The sequence below is a fragment of the Amblyomma mixtum genome, chromosome 4 (genome assembly GCF_055824585.1).
Source record: "Amblyomma mixtum isolate Tamu chromosome 4, ASM5582458v1, whole genome shotgun sequence".
Classification (NCBI taxonomy): domain Eukaryota; kingdom Metazoa; phylum Arthropoda; class Arachnida; order Ixodida; family Ixodidae; genus Amblyomma; species Amblyomma mixtum.
In genome coordinates, this window is record NC_143015.1 from 141430196 (window position 1) to 141450762 (window position 20567).

The 20567-nt window shown below is 47.7% G+C and overlaps 1 protein-coding gene across 1 annotated transcript; it reads left to right on the plus strand.

Moving 5' to 3' along the window:
- The first annotated feature begins 5070 nt into the window (after positions 1 to 5070).
- On the plus strand, positions 5071 to 18869 carry LOC149348497 (uncharacterized). Its single transcript, XM_089541775.1, has 12 exons — positions 5071 to 5075; positions 5406 to 5527; positions 7038 to 7092; positions 8346 to 8363; positions 9177 to 9193; positions 10788 to 10958; positions 12620 to 12819; positions 14685 to 14779; positions 15587 to 15704; positions 16595 to 16741; positions 17519 to 17632; positions 18714 to 18869. The coding sequence occupies exons 1-12, from the start codon at positions 5071 to 5073 to the stop codon at positions 18867 to 18869; spliced, it is 1218 nt and encodes a 405-aa protein (XP_089397901.1).
- Positions 18870 to 20567: the final 1698 nt, after the last annotated feature.

The following is a 20567-nucleotide window of genomic DNA, read 5'->3' on the forward strand; positions in this document are numbered from 1 at the left end:
AAAAAGATCCTTTCCATCTTGCAATGCCTTTAGAAGGGAGTGCTTTATTGTTTGTATGGACCTTTCTGCCAGTCCATTAGACCTTGGGTAATAGGGAGAACTAGGGTTGTATGTGATGTCCCAAGAAGCGAGGAACTCCTGGAACTGGGTCGCATTGAATAGAGGTCCATTGTCACATACGAGTTCTTCCGGGATGCCGAAACGGGCAAATACTGCTTTGAGAGCAGTGATAATGGCTTCAGTGCTTGTTGATGCCATTTGTTGCACCTCCACATACTTGCTGACGTAGTCGACAATTAGCAGGTAGGTAGATCTGTTGAAATGAAAGAGGTCCATTGCAACCTTCTGCCACGGACGATCGGGCAAAACACGCTCAGCCAGGGGTTCATACTGGTTTTGTCGCTGGTGTCGCTGGCAGTGATGACAACGTTTGATCATCTCCTCAATGTCTGCGTTCATGGACGGCCAATATAGGCTTTCTCGAGCCTTATTCTTGCATGAAACTATGCCACGGTGTGCTTCGTGAAGTCTCAGTAAGGCATCTTGCTGACACGAGGTAGGCAAGACAAGTCGCTGCCCTCTCAATATAAGGCCATCACATACGTGTAGTTCATCTTTGCAATGGGCAAAAGGTTTCACTGCTGTTGGGAGCAATGTGTCACGTGTAGGCCAACCTTCTTTGATGTGTTTCAACACCTGTTGCAAAGTGCTGTCCTCAACAGTTGCTTTTCGGATATGTTCCAGCTTTGACGTTGAAGCGTTGACTACCGCACAACTAGCCAGACACTCAGCAGGTTCATACTCCTGCAAAGAACTTGCACTGTCAGGCGCTCGTGAGAGTGCATCAGCTACTATGAGTTCTTTCCCTGGAACATAAGTTAGCTGAACATCATACCGCTGGAGTCTGAGTAGAAGACACTGAAGCCTTGGGGTTATCTTGTCAAAGTCCTTTTGTTGCAGACCAATCAGAGGCTTGTGGTCAGTTTGTACCACAACACTCCGTCCATACGTGTAAAAATGGAAACGTTCACAGGCAAAGACTATAGCGAGCAGCTCTTTTTCGATCTGGGCATATTTTGCTCTGCCACAGTGAGTGCAGCTGAGGCATAGGCTACTGGATGATTTTCCTGTAGGAGTACCGCACCAACTCTGTATGAGCTTGCATCCGCTGAGACCACAACCTCCTTTGATTTGTCAAAGAAGTGAAGGACAGGGGTCTTAGAGATGAGGTGCTTGATTCTGCTGAACTCTCGAGTCAGGTTGTCATCCCAGTGCCAAGGAACGTCATTCTTTAACAGCTGCCTGAGACATGTAGTTTCCTTTGATGCATTTGGCACAAACTTCGTAAGGTAAGTCACCATACCCAAAAATCGGAGGAGTTCGGTCTTGTTTGTTGGCACTGGCATTGCTAAGATAGCACTCACTTTTGCAGCATCTGCTTGCAGACCCTCTGAAGTGATCTGATGTCCCAGGAACTGAAGACTAGGCTGTGCTAGCTGACCCTTCTTCTCATTAAGCTTGAGATTGTGTTTGCGAGCTGTTAACATGACGAGCTGCAGCTGCTCCATGTGTTGCTTCATAGTCTTGGACGCTATCAGAATGTCATCAAAGTATGGGTAAACACCCTCAATGTTTGCAAACATATCATCCATGCAACGCTGCAGAAGTTCTGGAGCATTTTTCAGTCCAAATGGTAGCCGCAGGAAACGGTACCTGCCCCAAGGGGTTGCGAACGTACACAAGTAAGAGCTTTCTTCAGAGAGAGTAAGCTGCCAGAATGCAGATTTGGCATCAAGCAGGCTGAATACAGTGCACCCACATAGATGAGCAAACAGTTCCTCTTGCGTTGGTATACGGTAGTGCTGGCGCTTGATAGCACTGTTTAGATGCCTGGGATCGAGGCAGATTCGTAAGCTGCCGTCTTTCTTGGGTACAATTACCAATGGGTTCACCCAGTCTGTTGGCTTCGTGACTTTTGTGATGATAGCATCCTGCTCCATCTTCTCGAGCTCTGCTTTAACTTTGTCTTGAATGGCCAAAGGGATCTTGCGTGGTGCTGCAATAGTAGGAGTTGCACTATCTTGCAGCACAATGCTGACAGTTCCTGGAAGCTGGCCAATCCCAGTGAACACATCTTTGAAGTCCTTAGTGATGTCTTGAGCTGTGACATCGTCAGAACCACGCTGAGGAGTACCGGCTGCATTTCCTGAAGAGGCGAGATGATGAAGTCGACGAATCAGCTGTAGCTGCTGGCATGCCTCAGCACCAAGCACAGGGAACACATCAAGGTCTACAACAAGGTACTGCAAATTACAGCTGAGGTTTTGTGTTTTTGTCTGCAGAGTGCACTCACCGCTGACCTGCAGTCGATCACCTGTATACGTAGACACCCTGATGCAAGTCGGATGCAGCATTGGTTGATCACTCCACTGTTGAAGCACATGCTTTGGAAGAATGTTCACGTCAGCCCCGGTATCAAGCTTAAACGTCACATTGTGGTTGTGGACGACAAGTGTAGCTGTCCAGTCCGATGTTTTGAGAGTACTGCCCGCTGTCAGCTCCCCAAGAAAGAAGTCATCCCGGTCAAGCGTCGACACGTTGTGCGGTGGTCTAGTCTGCGTCTGTTGATCATCACAGTCAGCTGGTCTAGCTGGTCTTGCTCTCCTCTGACGGCACATTACTGCAAAATGTCCAAACTTGCCACAGCGAAAACAGTGCGTTCCATATGCCGGACAGTTGCGCGGCGGATGATTGCTCCCACATCTCGAGCATGAGAGTGTAGTCGGGGTCGGCGTGCGGCCTTGTTGCGGCGGTGGCGGACGTCGGTCATTCACGGGCTGGTGGCGTTGAAAATTACCGGCCCGCCGACTGTTGCAGCGAAGTGCGTCCACCTCTATCTTTGGTTCAGTCGCCTGAAGATTTTGCAAGTGCTTTTTTGAAATCTCGGCAGCGTTGCAGATTGTGATGATGCGTTCCAACGTTAAGTCGTTTTCGCGGAACAGGCGCTCCCGAAGCGCAGAGTCCCGAATGCCCACGATGATTCGATCACCAATCAGCCGATCCGCTACGCTGCCAAAATTGCAGCGCTTGGCTTGAATTCGCAGTTCAACTACGAAGTCTTCAATTGACTGTCCCACCTGCTGGGTCATGGAGTTGAAAATGGCGGTGGCTTGAGTAGCGCTCCTGTAAGGCTTATAAAGGGCGTCGAACTTGTCAAGAATGTACTCGACTTCATCCACTGGTTGTCCGTCTGGTTGCGTAGGAGGCGGCGGGAACGTTTCATATATTCGTCGCGCTTGTGAGACAAGAACGTGCAGAAGTAAGGCTTTCCTAGCTGCGTTTGGCTTAGCTGCGTACTCACAAGCTTGCTCGTATATGCTGTACGACGAACGCCATTCTTCCCAGGTCGTCGCTGGGTCGTCTGTCGGCTCAAACGGTGGCGGTTGCTGCAGAAATACGCCTGCCATGTTGCGCTGCTTGTTGCGGAGTCATTGCGGAGACTAGGCGTTCACTTGCACTTCTGACATCATGTTATGTTTTAGTAAAAGTTTATTGACGTTACGTACTACAAGCCAGAGCGGCCATGGCGAGTTCCCGCGCTCTTTGTCTCTGCCCGGTTCCCCAGTGTCCAAGCCCTGGACACCCACACAGATACTGCACAGCACACATAGGGGGCGCTAGCTACTGGTTTTAAAAGTCATACATAACAGTTACCACCTGACACTGTCGGCAAGTGCCACAATCAGAATTTCTTGGCCACAACGCAGCCGACGACGATACCGACAACGTCCGATTTTCTACAGAACGGGGGCCTAAACGCTACCGCGTTAAAACTCCCCCCCCCCCCCCCCTACCATCACCACCCTGAACCCAACCACCGCCACTGTGGGAGGAAAAGAAGAAGGGAAAGAAGACTCGCGCTAACCGTTCGTGCCTGCTGCCGCCCGACCCGGACTCGCCTAGTCTACCAGCTCCGGTGAGCCGCCTTTTCCTGGTCCTTTCTGCTTAGTTCACCTCGGTTACGATCCACGGCTGCTCCACATCACGTGTGTCGTGCAGAAGCGTGCTGCCAAAGCTTCTCTGGCGTTTCAAGGCGGTCATTACGGCCAGTGTACGGTCGTTACACGTCCCGGTTCAAAGGTCGTGAGAGATAGCCTTACTGAGAGGACATGGCGATTCCGAGCTCTCACTTTCTTGTACACTGCCTTCGCTCACCGAACAAAGCAGTGTTCAGATCGCTGTGGCGGAAGCCTGAGATTGTTAAGCCTAAAGATGTCGCCTCGCGTGGAAAGTGGCCGCAGAATGTGACCAGGTGCTTACCTCCGTGAGAGGTTCATGCAATAGGGCTGTTGCAGTAAGACACTAAGTTACAATTTCTCCGTATTGAGAGTCTCCCGGCAAACTCAGTGCAGTAATGTTTAGAAGAACTTCTATTTGGGCTAGATGCTTCAGTGTAATCGAGAAAGGAAAAACAGTAGCGCCGAAAAACACACACACAGTTGTCCTACGTCGTTCTTCAGCTGTGTGTGTGTTTTTCGGCGCTACTGTTTTTCCTTTCTCGAGTGCAGTAATGTGTCACATAACGACCCTTAGCCTCTGCGTGGTCACGCGAGGCAGATGCAATCAAGGAGCCAGACCAACTATCACATGTACGAAGATCAAAGATGGCAGGGCTCGTTTTTTCTGTGCGCAGATAATGGAAATGCAGAACTGCAAATGTGTCCATGCGAAATATAGTTTGTCTTCAGACGTGCTAGTCATTTTAGAGCACTGCGGTGTATACAGAGCTATTACTTGTAAACTTCAGGACTAAGACAACGTACCACTAATCGAAACGTTGTTATTGTAAACGTCGTAGCGAAAAGGCCAGGAATACATACTTCGCTTTCTGTGTGCATGTCTACAATAAAAAAGAATATTTTACAGGGTTTTCCGCCTGATGAAACGGGGGGAGGGACTTATAGGCCGAGAAAAACAAAATCAAAACTACTAATGATGACCTGTTCTCCCGGCAGTTTCGTCAAGGAATAAACTACCGGCTTACGTATCTCCACACAGTGACTGCCAGACATGAGGTAAGTGCTCGTCGTGATGTAACACGCACACAGAGGCAGAAATGCTAGGCTACGAAGGAGTGCGAGGGTTTTTATCGCCGAAGCGAAGAAGCTCGGAATAATGTAAGGAGAAGGTAAAGTGAAGTAAAGGAACAGCATGGGCCGATCATAGGAAGATCACGGACGTCTTCCCGACCATTCGCACTCCTTCGCAGGTGATAGTTTGCGAAGGACTCCGAGCCGCCCTTCGCAGGCCATGTGATTGCGCTCAGACTGTGCAAGCTTTAGGTGGAGAGGCAGGCATACATCACGAAACCCCTTTGAAGCCTATGCTCGTCGATCGATTCGCAGGCCCTACGCCGAGAAAGATCCCCAGCTCAGCGCCGAGTCCCGCCTGCGGTGGATGACCGCCGCCGCGCTGGCCACCTTTTTGCTGCTGAGCATCGCCGTCACTGTGTTCTTCATGTATGCTGGTACGTCCACCCCGTTATACATCAACCCTTCGTCGTATCAATACCGCTCATAACGGCTGTGTTCACGGCCTAGTCTTGCACTTGTGGTGAAGGTGTGGGCAGTATTAGCCTCGCATTAACAATGCCGACAATAGCTCCACCTCTGTCTCGTAGTCAAAGGACGATTGTGCCTCCTACCACTGCCCAAGAAGGACAGAGGTAAACTATTTTCCTTTTAGCCGATCGCCACATAATATGATGCCCGTAGGGAGCGGCAGTCATAAAACTCGACTGTTTTGGTCTATTCGGCAATCACCAACACTCTGTTCCGATGTTAGCACACTGCCGGGCGGGGCATCTGCTAACTTCCCCTCCCTGAGTCGTGAGAAACTCTAGCAAACACAAATTATTTGCCATAAAGACACAGCCTTTAAACACCATCTACCAACATTCAAAAACCCCAACGCTATAGCTAGCAGTCTTCTCCCCACTCTGCCCCCGCCTTCTACAGTGATTGTTCGTGTGTGCCCTGTAAGTCAATTCATCTCTGTCCAATGTGTCTTTATTTGATTGCAGGTTCACCGATGTCTGCACGTAAGTACTCGCATTTACAGCGATTTTAATACAAATCGCGCGAATGTGATCGCAGCTCTCCTGTTGGGTTGTCTACGTGTTATCGGTAATTAGGAAAAGAAAGCCACACAATACAACGTTGAATTATTCAGATGGAAATATCTGTGAAGGTGGAATACATTTTCTTTTTTTACTTAATTACGAGTGGGCTCCCAGAACCTGGAGGGGATGATTCCTGTAATTACGAGAGGTTATGAGCTATAGCGGGAATTGCGTACTGTACAGGAGAAAAAAAAACTAAGAAAAATGCAGGAACGGAATAACATAAAACAAACATTTAGATAACGTACAATGGTAGGTATACGAACCAAACGGCAGGAGTTCACAGATGTGATTAAAGTGTTACAGGCACGATCGAAAGCAGAAAAAAGATAATACTGTGATCAGCTTTAGACAAAGCCAAGGAGAGCCGGGATTATGCACCCATACATAGACATAGTACGTCTGCCGTGTTCATTCAGGCATATTATCGCTTTTTGTTATGACGATGTCTTTTGTGTTAATACAACACTGAACGGGGTTGTCAATAACGCTTTTTGCCAGAGATTTGGTAACCTTTGATGTATTTGAATTATTTTTCACAAACACAACTATCCTTCCCGTTTCCACTTCTAAAGCACCTTCAACTATGTCGAAGTGAGTCCCGTCTCAGCTTAACTGCTAGCAGCAACGGCTTAGGAACCTTTGAAGAGTACTGCACCTTCTATAAAACCGCTCACGTCGCCCTAAAGCCCATCATTGTTTTGTAAACAGTGTCCTTCTAAGTAAAGCGTCACATTAGCCCTGCATTCACGTCCTTATCAAACGCTCTTCACACAGCAGTTCAAGACCTTTTAATTCGAAAACGTCACGCTGTATTGTATGAAAAAAAAAAATATTTCGTGCTGTTTTTTTCTAGCCCCGCCACTTCGCTTCGCAAAGTCTGCCTCGCCAGACGCCCCACTCAGTAAGTTGTGCGTAGGAAGGTTAAGGTGACGTCATTACTTTTGAAAAAAAAGAAACTCGTACGACAAATTCTCCGCCGAAGGAGAGAGCCGCTTGAACGAAGAATACATCAGACTGTATATTCTTATACCTTCTGGGTATCTCAAGCAATTTGTGCGCGGCAGTGTAACGCTTTATAACTTGATTCCTTAATGAAAAACACTGTCATCCATCATCTCCACCTTACTTCAACAAAGAGGACGTCATTGCTATGCAGAGATAACTGCGCCGATATCACTCCGTTTTTTATGAGACTGAAATGTGACACCTTGATCCTGACCTCAGTGCTGAAGTAAAAACTGATCACCTCGAACTCCAGCGTTCGGAAAGGTAGATTTTGATGATAAGCTTAACGCTGATCACGTTCTTTCCTCTCGGATGGGCTGTTTTACCTGAAGCAGAGCTTTAAATAAAACCACATTTAGCGAATTTAGTCTAGGTCTTAACCTGTTGTCTGTTCATCCCTGTCTATTTCATTTCAAGTGACGCAGTATGCCAGAGAACACCCCGTCCTAACCATATAAAAAGATACTCTCTCAGACAGTATTCCGTGTTGCTTGAGTTTAGCAGCTATTCACGAAGAACTGCGAAATAAATGCCGTTTCTCTTCCTATTTCAGCTCACAGAGAAATGGAGGAGATTGCGAATACAGGTAAATCCCATTGACAAAATGGCAGCACCAATAGTAAAAATGATCGCAAATTTACGCGTTATAGATTCCTGGATACCTAATACGGTTTTATAACGAGCGATGCACTTGATTATTGCTTTCTAAGGCACAAGATCTCAACTAAGCTTCACGCAATATCCTATTCATCGTAAACCACTAGAGCTCACTGCGGGGCTGTTACCTCTGCCATTGATTTTGAGTCTCAGTAATTTGTTGCACCCGCCATCGATCAGCCAATGCCACCAAAATTTCTAATTAAGTTTGTCCTCCTCAAGCCTTAAATTATACTTTTCCCATCAATTTGTATTATCAGCGCCAGTTATGCGTTCTGCGCATTATGCCTTCGTAAGCAAGCCCATTCACAACACTTGATTTCAGCCGTAGTACTACCATCGCAGCTACGCATGTCATAATTTTAACGGAGGTGAACGCTGTGTGAGAAAAAAAAAGTATTATATTGTTTATAGTATCAAAGGCGAAAAAAAAAGTCAGCCACTACAGGCATGGTGGAGAGAGTAGTATAGAATCGCACCGCAAAGACACAAGGAAGAGTCTTGTGCCTAGGCCTTTGTTGACATTGTTGAGTCAGATTCAGTATGAAGCCCTTAGGTTCTTTCACATTACGATCCGTGGCCTGAATGACGTCACTACACATGTAAAATGCTCGCCCGCATCAGTGCTCATAAGCACTCTCAGCTGTTGAGCGCTTCTCCCTGTGTTTGAAACAGCGAACAAAGAACCGTTGGCAGTTGTCTGTGACCTCTCCAAAACAAGGGGAATAACCACACCAGCATTAGTCTCAGGAATGAGTGATAAGAATGCACATGTCAACGAATGTTGCACTTTGGAACTGGGGTTGTCTTTCAGCACTTTGATTTGAGAGCCGCATGATATTTTCTTAAAAGGTTCATCTAATAAGCAGTTCATCATGATAAGCTGTGTTCAATATATTAAATTGCGCTTTTCTGTACTGGTAATGCCGAAAGCTGTGATTTCTATGACGTGGCTACGACCTCACAAGCATTATCTACAGAAGAGGACACAAGTCAGATGGTTAAATGAACTGTAATACAGACGACATAGTTTTTGACACGACTCAAATGCTCATTATCAAACCTGATGTTTTCGCGCAGCAAAGACAGAGCAGGTACAATGCATTGGTAATAATTGTGACGTATCAAGCTGATAGTTGTTCGCTTTAATCCCTTTAATCCACTTTTCCTTGTCCTATTAATTTACTTCAGGTTTTCAGCGCTCTTTTGATTCATTCTTTCGTCCAGTAATCCGCCTCAGGTTGTTGCTGCTCTTGCAAAAGTCACCACCGTTTACACATATATTTTTCATCTCTCCCCTCCCATCTGTAGACGCGCCGAGGCACGGAAGCAAGTGGGTGACCTACTGTAAGTGCCTCTACCTCAGGTTCCTGGGCACATATACATGTTAAATGTTCGATAAACGAAGTCATCCTCTAAACGATTTTTCGTTGTTTTGGGAGTAACGAAGACCATTAGTCTCTGGAGACGAAGTCTGTTCAGCGAAAAGACTAAGTGCGGAACGAAGCAGCCCTGTGTAGGTTTCAAAGACTAAATGTATAGCCCCTGATAGCAAATAAACGAACTTAGGGGCGAACGACGTCGTTCTTAGTCCCCATTCTCTGACTCTCCTCCTCTGTAAGCCATAAACTCTGATGGCAGGCCATCTACTTATGAAATTGTGGCCTTCTGTAATCGAAGTGCTCGAAAATGCACAATAATTAAAAAAAGCAATGTGATGAGGTAGTTCATGGACAACAGTACTGCTGCTATCTATGCTGAGGCCGCTACTGCGTCAAGAAAGCCTTATTGGCGTCGGGGTCATCGTAAGCCGAGTATGTGGCGATATAAATGCAACAACACAAAACTCATGGGCGTTTCTGTTAGACGTATCAAGGCGAAACAGCGCACCAGGACAAGGATGAGGTGCTTAGCGCTGTTTCACTTTGATAATGTATACAACGCTTTTTAGCAATGTGTATTGGCGCCAGTTGCGTGGTGCGCATGATATATGCAATTTCTCTGCTTTCCTGCAAGGATATATTTATACTGTCTGGGTGAGAAGAGGCGCTCTTAAGTGGCAAACGGCCTGTCCACGTCATGGCACCGTGCACTCGCAGCTTCTCAGCGCAGTCTAGGTGTCTTTCTTCGAAAGACGTAACCATAAACCCGCGGCGGTTGTGAGGATAAGATCGCGACGATACGCCCCCGGGAGGCATCGAGACAGGGTTGCCACGATCTGAGTTCATTCGGTTCTCAATAGTACTAAAAGGAATGTCACCCCAATCGCCTATGCCTGCAATCTCTCAAGTCATTAGACGTTACGAGGCGAAGTTTTCCACTCAGGAGCACTTAATGCAATAGTTTTGATAGGAAAATAATGATTAGATCTAGCTAAATATAAAGAGACCATTTTCAGCGATATCATGCATCTGGAGGCTCCGAAAAGCTCTAGGGTCACTGTTAGCTGTATCTGCAGTCTTAGCTCTGCACTGATGCTGTTCAGTAGTCGGGCTCCAGACATTACAGAAATTACGATGATCGAAGATTAACAAATATATCCCGCGCACCGTACGACAGTAGTCTGTAGCTCAGCCGCAGCTGGCATGACGTCACAGGTGAGTAGCAGCAGGTGGTGAACGGCGAAATAGATGTATGGCGGTGCTGTACTAGTGTGAGGTCATACCGACTATGGTGTACGTTGTATGCATATGCAGTACCAATTAGTGGCGCACATTTTGCATTGCGGACGCGGCACCGTCTGAACAGCCCTACGCGGCCGACTACAAATTAGCTCGTGACCCGGGAGCTGAAGCATCAACAGGAAACACTCTTTCGTCCGATCGATGCAAGGCCTATGCTTTACCCTCAGTATCGATCCCAGCAATTGCTCCTTGATTAACTGATCGTGTCAAGCCACAATATTAACAATGGCAATCTTTTCGTTCCTCTGCGATCGCAGACGACTCCCCGATCAAGGTGACGCCCAACGTGCTGCTGTGCGCCACCAACGGTCGGGGAGCCGCAGGGCTTGGGGAGGCCCTGGACACCCACTGCACACACGTCATCTACACCGGACCGATGGCCATCGAGCGCACTGAGAACAGCGGGAAGCTATACGTCAACGTCCAAGGTAAAGGGTTTCGGCCATTGCGTAATCAACAGTCCACGGGTACTCTGAATCTAAGTATCTTGAGAACAACGCCAATATTCATATATTTTACCTAAATACCTACATTCATTCTGAGGTTTAGATGGGTGACGTGTAAACTTGTAAAAATTTATTCTTCTTTTCATTAGGATTGTTTCTTTAATTTAGGCCGCCGCGGTTGCTCAGTGGTTATGGCGCTCGGCTGCTGACCCGAAATGCGCGGGTTCGATCCCGGCCGCGGTGGTCGAATTCCAATGGAGGCGAAATTTTAGAGGCCGGACTACTGTGCGATGTCAGTGCACGCCCCAGGTGGTCGAAATTTCCGGAGACCGCCACTCCGGCGTCCCTCATAGCCTGAGTTGCTTTGGGACGTTAAACCCACATAAACCATAAAAAAAAACCTTTACTTAATTTAATATTTCACCCATCTAGCATTGGCAGATGCTTCCTGTGACGTCAGGGGAATCAGCTCGCAAGCAAGGTACTTCCTACGCCGTGTTTTTAGTGGCTAGGCCAGCCAAGAAACAAGGATTACGTTCGCGCGCAGTTTACAGTCTCTCTCTAAAAGAAGTGTTGTTGAATTAAACCCTCCTTTTGAAGGTCAGCACTCGTATTGTCCGCTTCTTCCCTTCTGTCCTTGCTATCTGCTGCTTTAAGGGCAAATGCTTAGCAACTGGTCCAGATTGCAGTTAATCTTTAGGGTATATCTGGCGACGGACTAATAGCAGACCTTCGCTGACAGGAGCCGAAATGCACGGCCTTTGTATTCTACTGTCGCCGGATATTTTGGTGATGTGTTGGGAAGAATGCAGTAGCACCGTCAAATTTTCGCACAGGCGAATTTCGCATACTGTTCGTCGAAATTTTGCTCAATGCAGTTAAAGTCTACAAAATGTGGACCAGAAAGATCTCTTTGAGACCCTTTTAACGAACGCTGTCTAAAGGCATTCAATGTAAAGCAGTTTAGTATTGCAAGACCTTAATAACACTTGTGTGTCAATGGGAGCCTAAAAATATCATATTTGGTAAGAACGACGTCTAAATCATCTGAATTATCTCATTCATCAGCGCGCTAGTGATGATTCAGCGCCTCGGTTACATATATCTACCTTTTCCCCCTCTTCGTCGTTGGTTCTCCCACTTTCTCCACTATCTGGTACTGTGCGGGGCGATAAGACCGGAATAGAATCCTTGACACTCTAAAAGCCCCGCTCGATCAGACCAGCCGACCGAAGACGACGTTGGTTATCTTGGTGGAGTCTATGGACTGCTTGATGCAGGCTTTGAGCGAATAACTACTTAACTGAACAATAAATACTTGAACTATAAAAAACTGGCGGGTGCTTAGCTTTGGTTAAGCCTGGTAGGTTGCGAAAGCAGGTGTTTTATACTGCATATGCAGCGCCTTTAGTGGGAAGAGCGCGACGCGCCGTGCCAAGCGGCCGCCGTTACCCGACCAGCCGAGTTGGTGGCCCGGCTCTCGCTCCTGGTATGACGTCACGCTGTGACGTCACTAGGCATGGTATGACGTCAGGGGTCATTCTAAAGGTCAAACGTGCCAAGTGGCCGCCGCTACGCGAAATGCCGTTCTTGGGAGTAGTATTGCTTTCGCGATAATAAAATAAATGCCCCGAACTTCGCAGACCGCGACGGCTACAGTGTGTTCAGCGGCCTGACCAAGAACCGCGAGCGGTTCCTGTCGTTCCGTTGGAAACCTGCCTCCTGGAACGAGGGGGACGTCCTGCACGCCCTGGTCGCCTACCTGCGCTACTTCAAGCTGCGCGGTGTCGAGCTGGTCATGGGGAGCCACCTGGAGAGCGCCAAGTTCATCCGCTTCTGCCAGGTGCGCCGGGAACGGGCACCGCAGTCTGGGGCTTGTGAAAAGAAAGAGCGGCTCTAATCAAACCTTTAAGCCTGCAGTTACCGTTATCTCACCTTTTTCAAGCGGCGTAAGATACTGGAAACTACAGCTGCACTGCCAGTTTGGCACGCGCGATACGCTTAATGTTGAGGTACTGATACGGCAGCATACCGTTTCTTTTTTTACGGCGTGAGCCAATTTAAGGTATCCATGCTCACTCGCCCCTCTCCCCCCCCCCTTCCACCCCACCGGCAACTGATTCAAGCTTAAGCCTAACTCAATGACACAGCCAGCACGATGCTAGAGCCATCGGACGGCCTAAAATATTAAGGACAAACAGATGGCTAAGTTAACAAATTGGGGAGACAACTTAAGCTCCGCCCTAAGCGTATGACGCGACAGCGTTATTATTTATTTGTTAATTTCTTAATTAGTAACTCTTTCTGATTTTACACAATCATTAGCATACATCAGTCTGATATACCGCAAGACACACAAGGCCTTCCTTTTAGGGGGGGGACACTGGCCTTTGGAACCAAAAAATTACTCAAAAACGATTTTCTGCACATGACATCTCTGGAATGTAAAGCTATTATTCTCGACCTCTACCGTTTTTTTTTTTCCTTCGAAAATCAGCATTCTCATTATAACATTAATTTCAGATTATCGTATGGGCTGAATTTGTGGAGGAGCTGATGATTTAACGGCATGAAAATTTTTGGACCCCTGGCTGTCTTAATATGTCGATATCTCAACAGCGAAGACAAATAGAGGTGTCATAATATTTGCTATGGGAAGCTGAAAGCACAATGTGTGCAGTAATCGAAGCATAACTAACTGTTCATCGGACTTCGAAAATTTCTCATTTTGAAAAGTTTACAGGTGCATCCATTCACACCTTGAATGTTGCTATTCCACGTGCTGTAAATTTGCTAATGAAGATAAAATGAAAAAATGGCTTTTATAATTGCACTCTTTACTCCCCATACTCTGTAGCCAAGCATTCAAAATTACTTTTATTCCAATGTATGTTAATACACCGAGGTAGTAATTAATCACTTTTTAAAATTGATTATCTTAGGAGCTAATTTGTGGAAAAGATCATTTCAGAATTGAAATCAGTATAAAAACTGAGCAAGCTGACGAAATTTCATTCGGATTGAACCAAAACACATGAAAACTAGGTCTACAATCAGTGCCTCAATAGCTTAGAAGTAGCCTGTCTGTATCGCAGCTCAGTACACGTCGGCCAGGATATGAGTTCAAGTGAATTCAGTGTGAAGTTGAAATTGTGCCACTTTTAACGCACCTCTTGCGTGCTCTTCTCGTCTCGATCTCTCGTACTTGGTAACGGGCGCGGCACGACAACGTTTCACTCAGCACGCGTCGGCCAGGATACGAAATCTACAGATGCTTCCGAGGGCATACACAGGACGAAACTAGAATGTCGCCGACGCCACCTCCTGAAATCAACAGAGAGAGATAGATTATGATTATTGCTCTTGTAGTGCCAGAGGTGTTGTTTAATCAAATGGATATCCCCATCTGGTCTTACACGTTTCAGAGAACTGTTACTACTTAGACACGCATATAGACACTGTGATATGAAAATCTTGGATTCGCCCCTACAACTCTTTAAAAAAAGAAAAGATCTTTCTTTTACTCTCTGCTGTAATATCCTGCGCAACTGATCATACCTGCCCCATACTTGTAGTCTTCATCGGCGCCGACAGCGTGGCGCTTTCAAGTGCAGCTTCCTCAGTAGTCTGCAAAATACAGTATCTTTCATTACTGCAGTCTTGCCGTCTGAGTTCGTGTTTCATTAACTTGCGTCCCGTGTGTCGCAGGCCTTCGTGCAGCGCATGAAGAACAACGCCAGCCTCATCATAAGAGTGGAGAGGACGGTGGACCTCACCAGGGGACTCTTCGAGCGGCTGGCCAGGCAAGGGGCCCATTCTATCGCTTTCAGGGGGCATGGTTACTCAACGCAGGGCACAGTTCTTCTGGGTCCTTACATGTTTATGGTCGCTGTATTCTGGGCCATTAGGCACTCGCGCGAGCTTCCGTGTTGTTGAGTCCTGCAGATGCCCAGGGCTGTTCCAACCAAATAAAGCCTTTTCTCTGAAGCAATATGCAACCGAAGCAGGCCTCGGGTGCATCTGTACGACAGACAGCGTCCAACAATGCTTAAGTGCCGCGCATTCGCTGTTCAAAGCAGCGACTATTGACCGATTTGTGAATACGCCAGCTGTAACCTATATGTAGAAGCGTCATAAAAAGCAAGATTTCATTTTTTCTAAGCCCGCTGTCAGCCACCAGGACCGAGTCGAACCCAGAGGAAAGTCACTGAAACCCCTGATGCTTCTCGCGTAGGTATTTTATTGACGACTGGTCAAACAAACAGAATAGTCACTTGAATCTCTTTAGCAGACTGGCCCACCGTGAACGGGCTAAGAAACTGTGGACTGTTCTAATGCAGGATTATTTAAACTTTACCTGAATTTCGTTGTTGTTATAAGGGTGCACTGAAAAGTGAACACGGCTATAAAAAACTCGTAAAAATGCGTTAACAGTTTCGCTGTACAGCACGTATTGGCTATCCAGCTTGTGCAATTTTGTTCAGTTGAATTTAAGTGCAGGACCCGAAATGCTAATGTGACCCCTGCTTATTAAGCACAAAGCCGCTCCTAGCTGTGACTTTCGGAACTTTTTTAACTACACAATCCGCAATCGCTGTCCGTGTGCGTAGGCTGCCCCAGTTCCTGGTCCTGCAGACCCAAGTGGTGCAGATACCGGGGCTGCAGACCAGGCGCTTCCCAAACCCGTACCAGCCCTTCGCCGGGTCCCACACCAGAGACGTGTACATGGTGAGTAGACTGCCCAATGCGGCAGGTGCGCCGGAGACCGTGAAACAAGATGTTTTGCATGGCAATGTTGAGTAGCGGTCGCAGATATAAGCCCTGGGTATTTGCTGCTAACTTAACGTTTTCGTATGAAATACTATAAAGTTCTTACGTTGTATCGTAAGGTGTGTGACAGCCACAGGTTTCAGATTACTGTGCATTCATGATAGACCTGAAAGTCCCCTTCGCTATAATATCGATCACTTTAATAACGGTTACCACGCGCGCTAATTAAAGAGCCCTAGGTGTTGAAAATTTAACCGCAGCCCTCCACTACTGCGTTCCTCATAGACCATGTGTCGTTTTGGGACGTTAAACGTCATATACCATGACATCCAGCACGGTTATGAGAGCTTAGGAAAGTATTGGCCGGTTTGGAAAAACTAGATCGATCTAGACGCGCAGGAAACTAACTTCGCAACCCTCCCACCAGGTAAAGTCGAAGCTGCATAGATACATTGACAACGTGGCTTCAGTCGTCTTCTTTACGTGGTAGCACTCCCCTGTGCAATGTGCAGTCGTCGTGGAGGCTCTGGCCAAGTACTTTATTCAGATCATGTACGCTAACTTAGGTACCGAAGTTGACGTTACCTAGATATCTTAGCATTCAGCAGCGGAACCACGGATCATAGAATGAGGCTAATTAAACCGGTGCACATGTGGTTTCTTCTTTGATGCAACTGTTAGTCAGTAATATATATGTAACTACTATGGCAGCTGCTGTGTGCTATGCAATAAACTACAGTTAATTATTTCTGCGCACACTCATGCTGATCCCCCAGAAATGCATCCTTGAAGCCTGCATCAAACCTGTTGGCCCAGTAAACCAACACTTCCGTCCTATGCATACGCAGCGACAGCGGCTGTGGCAGGTGCACCCGTGGCGGCGCCACTTGCATGCCGACAACGTCTGCTTCACCCTCTCCATGGCCGTCATCAAGGCGCGCAAGGGTGCCGTGAAGAACGCCATGCTGGGCTACTCTTACACGGGACTCAAGGAGGTATGCAAGGGCGGCTCCTTCCTTTTGTCCAGCGAGAGCATAAGAACGGCAGGTTCCCTAAACCAACGGCGGCGTCACACTCTGCCACCTAGCAACTAGCAGGAGACACGGGGGTAAACGGATGTACCACCTGTCATGGTTGGCAGGTGGGAAAATGGAGGGAACTCCCCCTCATTTATTCTATAGAGGACGCAGATACCGAATGGAGGCTTCCACGGTAAGAACCCTGTCACCTGCGAAGGTTGGAGCAAGGAAGAGCCAGGTGTGATCTGCCACCTTTCAACGCTGGCAGGTGGAAAAGTGGAGAGAGTATAAATGCCCCTCTCCACCTGTATGGCGTGTGCGGTCGTGCATGGTAGCTCACAACGACGTTTTTGCGCTATCCCATTGTCACAGCTAACGCTAGTTGGGTGTCCTCCACGTTTCTTTTTCTTTTTTTTTATTATGCATGTCTTAGCTGGATGGAAACAAACTGATTCGGATTTTATACAAGAGTTCTGGCCTTTGTTAAAAGCCAAGAAGTGGATGTGACGTTACACTTAATTCCTTCGCAGCAGGCACGATCGAGTTTCAGCGGCCTCAATCCCCGTCTTGAACTTCTGATTAGTTCGCAATCACGAATGAGACGGCAGAATTTTAGTCTCTGCTGGGCCGGATCATATCTCAACCTTGTCAAGCTAACCTTTAGTACTGGCATCACCCATTGGCTGATTTAGATAATAGGCCTGGCTCATAAGATTTATGTTCTCATTTTAAACAAGAAACTGTCTCTCGCAGCCCTGCCAGCAGACGTCCATGCAGGCGGGCGTGGATTGGAAGGCCTTGTCACGGTTCCGGGAGAACCGGACCGTCTATTACGCATACGACAACAAGCAGACCATCACCCACAAGGTGCGCACGAGGAGAAAGTGCTCGGGCAGCTTTCTGGCAGTGGGCTCAGATATTGCACGCAAGGTCTGAATTACTATGAGCTGCTTGTGGGGTGAACCGAACAATATCACAACAGTGAGATACAACTCTCACATGCACACATCAGACCTGAAAGTAGAAACATGTGGTTCTTATTAAGATGCGCACGCCGTGTGGGCAGTCGGCCGCAGCTTTGCTTCCTTTAGCTGTTTATTTCATACTTCAACCTCAAATACCTTTGAAGGCTGCGCTTTTGCCCAAAATATGTGCGACTGAAAACCTGCTGGCAGCATTAAGTGAAATGACGTATTTTACACAGCACAGTGAGACCACGAAGAACACCGGGTTAAGCTGATTTTACCATGAGTAAATAGTGCCATCTGTCTTATTTGTTATCTCAGTGCTTCATCTACCAAGCTTCCATACACTGCTGAATCCAAGGTGATTACGACGCACATGCGACTCAAGAGTCAGCACCCCTGCTGCCAACGTTATAACCAAAATTACGTTCCGTTGTGCTGGTGGTGGCGGTGAAACAGGAAAGAAAAAAAAGGAATTATATAGTACCTAGAACTTAGAAGCTGAAATTCTTTTAGTCAGCACATTTAACGCATAGAGATGATGATGGGTGGTGTGCTAAGCCAACAGAATGGAGACCAACAGAAAATACGTAGGCAGCACAGAGCCAGACCGGGCACAATTTTTCTGGGTAGGTTGTCCTCGATTGGCAGACGTAAGGGCTAAATGGAGCATCGGAGATTCGTTTTTTTTTTCTGCATTGCTTGTAATCGAGGGAATGGTCATGATGTACATACAAGCGCGATTGTCAGGCTTTTCCCGAACGCTTCTTTCTACACTCTAGTAGATGCTCAGTGAATGACCGCCCACAAAAGGAACGACGGGACATGCGCTTCGTGTTCCCGTCGTTCTTCCTCTGTGCTGTCATTTGCTGCGCTTCATCTACTACAAGCTATTCAGCAGCTTTCCCAGCAGTGTGTTTTGCTCTGTCTACACTCGAGCGCCGCCTGATAACGTGCAATTCTCGGGGCGTCCCCACCTGCAGCTGTGGCGGCTGTCCCACGAGTTTCCCCGCTACTGCGTCGCCGCCTACGACGTGGAGTGGGACGACTTCGAGGACGTCTGCCCCAGGAAGAGCGTGCCGCTGCTGCGCGTCGTCCGCAAACTCGTCACGGCCATGCCGCAGACGAGAGTGGAGTGACGACGACTGCAGCGCCACCACCTCCCGGCCCCCCCCGCTGCCCGGGAAGAACTGTCTTGTGGGAGTCTGGGCAGTTCGGGTAGTCCGAGCAGCAATGAGGGCCTGCAAATGCGGCAACGCAAATCTACTGCGAATAAAAGTTTTGTGTTCCGCTCTTGCCTGCATGCATTACATTACATGATATTCAAAGACGTGCTCGATGTTGCCTGTCTACAGAGCTAAAGCAGGGGTAAGTTGGTTCGCTATCTCGGTTTACTGAGCGCTACTACACGCTGTGCAATGTCAGTGCACGTTAAGGAACCCCAGGTGGTCGAAATTTCCGGAGCCCTTCACTACGGCGTCCCTCTTAGCCTGAGTTGCTTCGGGACGTTAAACCCCAAAAAACCAAACCAAACAACACTGATGACGAAGCGACAGAAGTACGTAGGGGGCGCGGGATCACGACTGTAATACAAATGTAGCACTTTGTATGCATTTTTATCCCATAATGTGGCTGGTTTTTAGTCATGATGAAGTACGTGTCACCCCACCTCTATCCGTTCTTGATTAGATGTTTTCAAAGCGCCTCGAAAGTCTTCTCTTGACGTCTCTGGCAGACATCTGGGGAGTTCGTGATCGAAGGGTAAACTGAGACGCACTCTCCTTTAAGGTCAGGACAGCAAGTTGGGCATGTTGGTTGTGCAGGAATTTCACATGTTAAACATTGACTCAACTCCATGATTACAACACATTTTGGAGTGCATGAGCGATATGCGTGTGACGCATGTGGTTTTACAGGCGGTATCAGAAGCCGTGTTTTTTCTTCGAAATAAACTGAGCCGCCGCGGTGGCTCAGCGGTTATGGTGCTCGGCTGCTGACCCAAGAGACGCGGGTTCGATCCCGGCGCCGGCGGCTAGAATTTCTTTGGAGGAGAAATTCTAGAGGCCCGTGTACTGTGCGATGTCAGTGCACGTTAAAGAACCCCAGGTGGTCGAAATTTCCGGAGCCCTCCACTACGGCGTCTCTCATAGCCTTAGTCGCTTTAGGACGTTAAACCCCATAAACCAAACCAAACCAAATAAACTGAGTTTTCAGAGCGCTTGCTTCACTCCTGTCTCGTTGTTCTGCGCTGCTCCATCACAAATCGTTCAAAGCGTACAACACACTTTGCCAATTAGAAGCACGTCGTCACAATTGCAACCTGCGAGAGCGCGCGCCAGTCCGTGATTCTCCGGTCGTCGGACTGTCACATTGCCCTATGAAATCCTTTTCTTTTAGTTGCCTCTTTCGTGTATTAGTGCCCTGCTGTCGCAATACCTTTCATTGTATTGTCGTCACACTGTAGTGACGCTTTGCATGAATGCATTGTATTTCATGTATTGCAGCGTGAACGCTGCGTGACACAACCATTCTTCTGAGGGACAAGTCAGTTCATTTCAACTGCTTGCACGAAAATGTCACACAAATCCGCGCACATCTGGAAAGCCGACGCGGCGCGAAAGGAATCTTACCCGCACGCGCTGTAGGCGATCCCAGAATCTCGGAGATAATTTCATTTCTCTCGGGAACCCCATAACCTTTAGCATACTAAGAGATGCCCATTTCACCTCACTGACGCGCGGCAGCGCCGGGTCGGAAAGAAGCCTCTCGAGCTTTCTGGAAACCTCTCTCCTAGCCTGACAAACGTCGACGCGTGCCTCAGCGGGGGGATCAGAGAG

Excerpts from the sequence above, each read along its gene's own strand:
- LOC149348497 (XM_089541775.1), top strand. Across the intron at positions 14,780-15,586 it reads CTCTTCGAGCGGCTGGCCAG|GCTGCCCCAGTTCCTGGTCC; the intron begins GCAAGGGGCCCA and ends CCGTGTGCGTAG. Across the intron at positions 17,633-18,713 it reads AGCAGACCATCACCCACAAG|CTGTGGCGGCTGTCCCACGA; the intron begins GTGCGCACGAGG and ends CCCCACCTGCAG.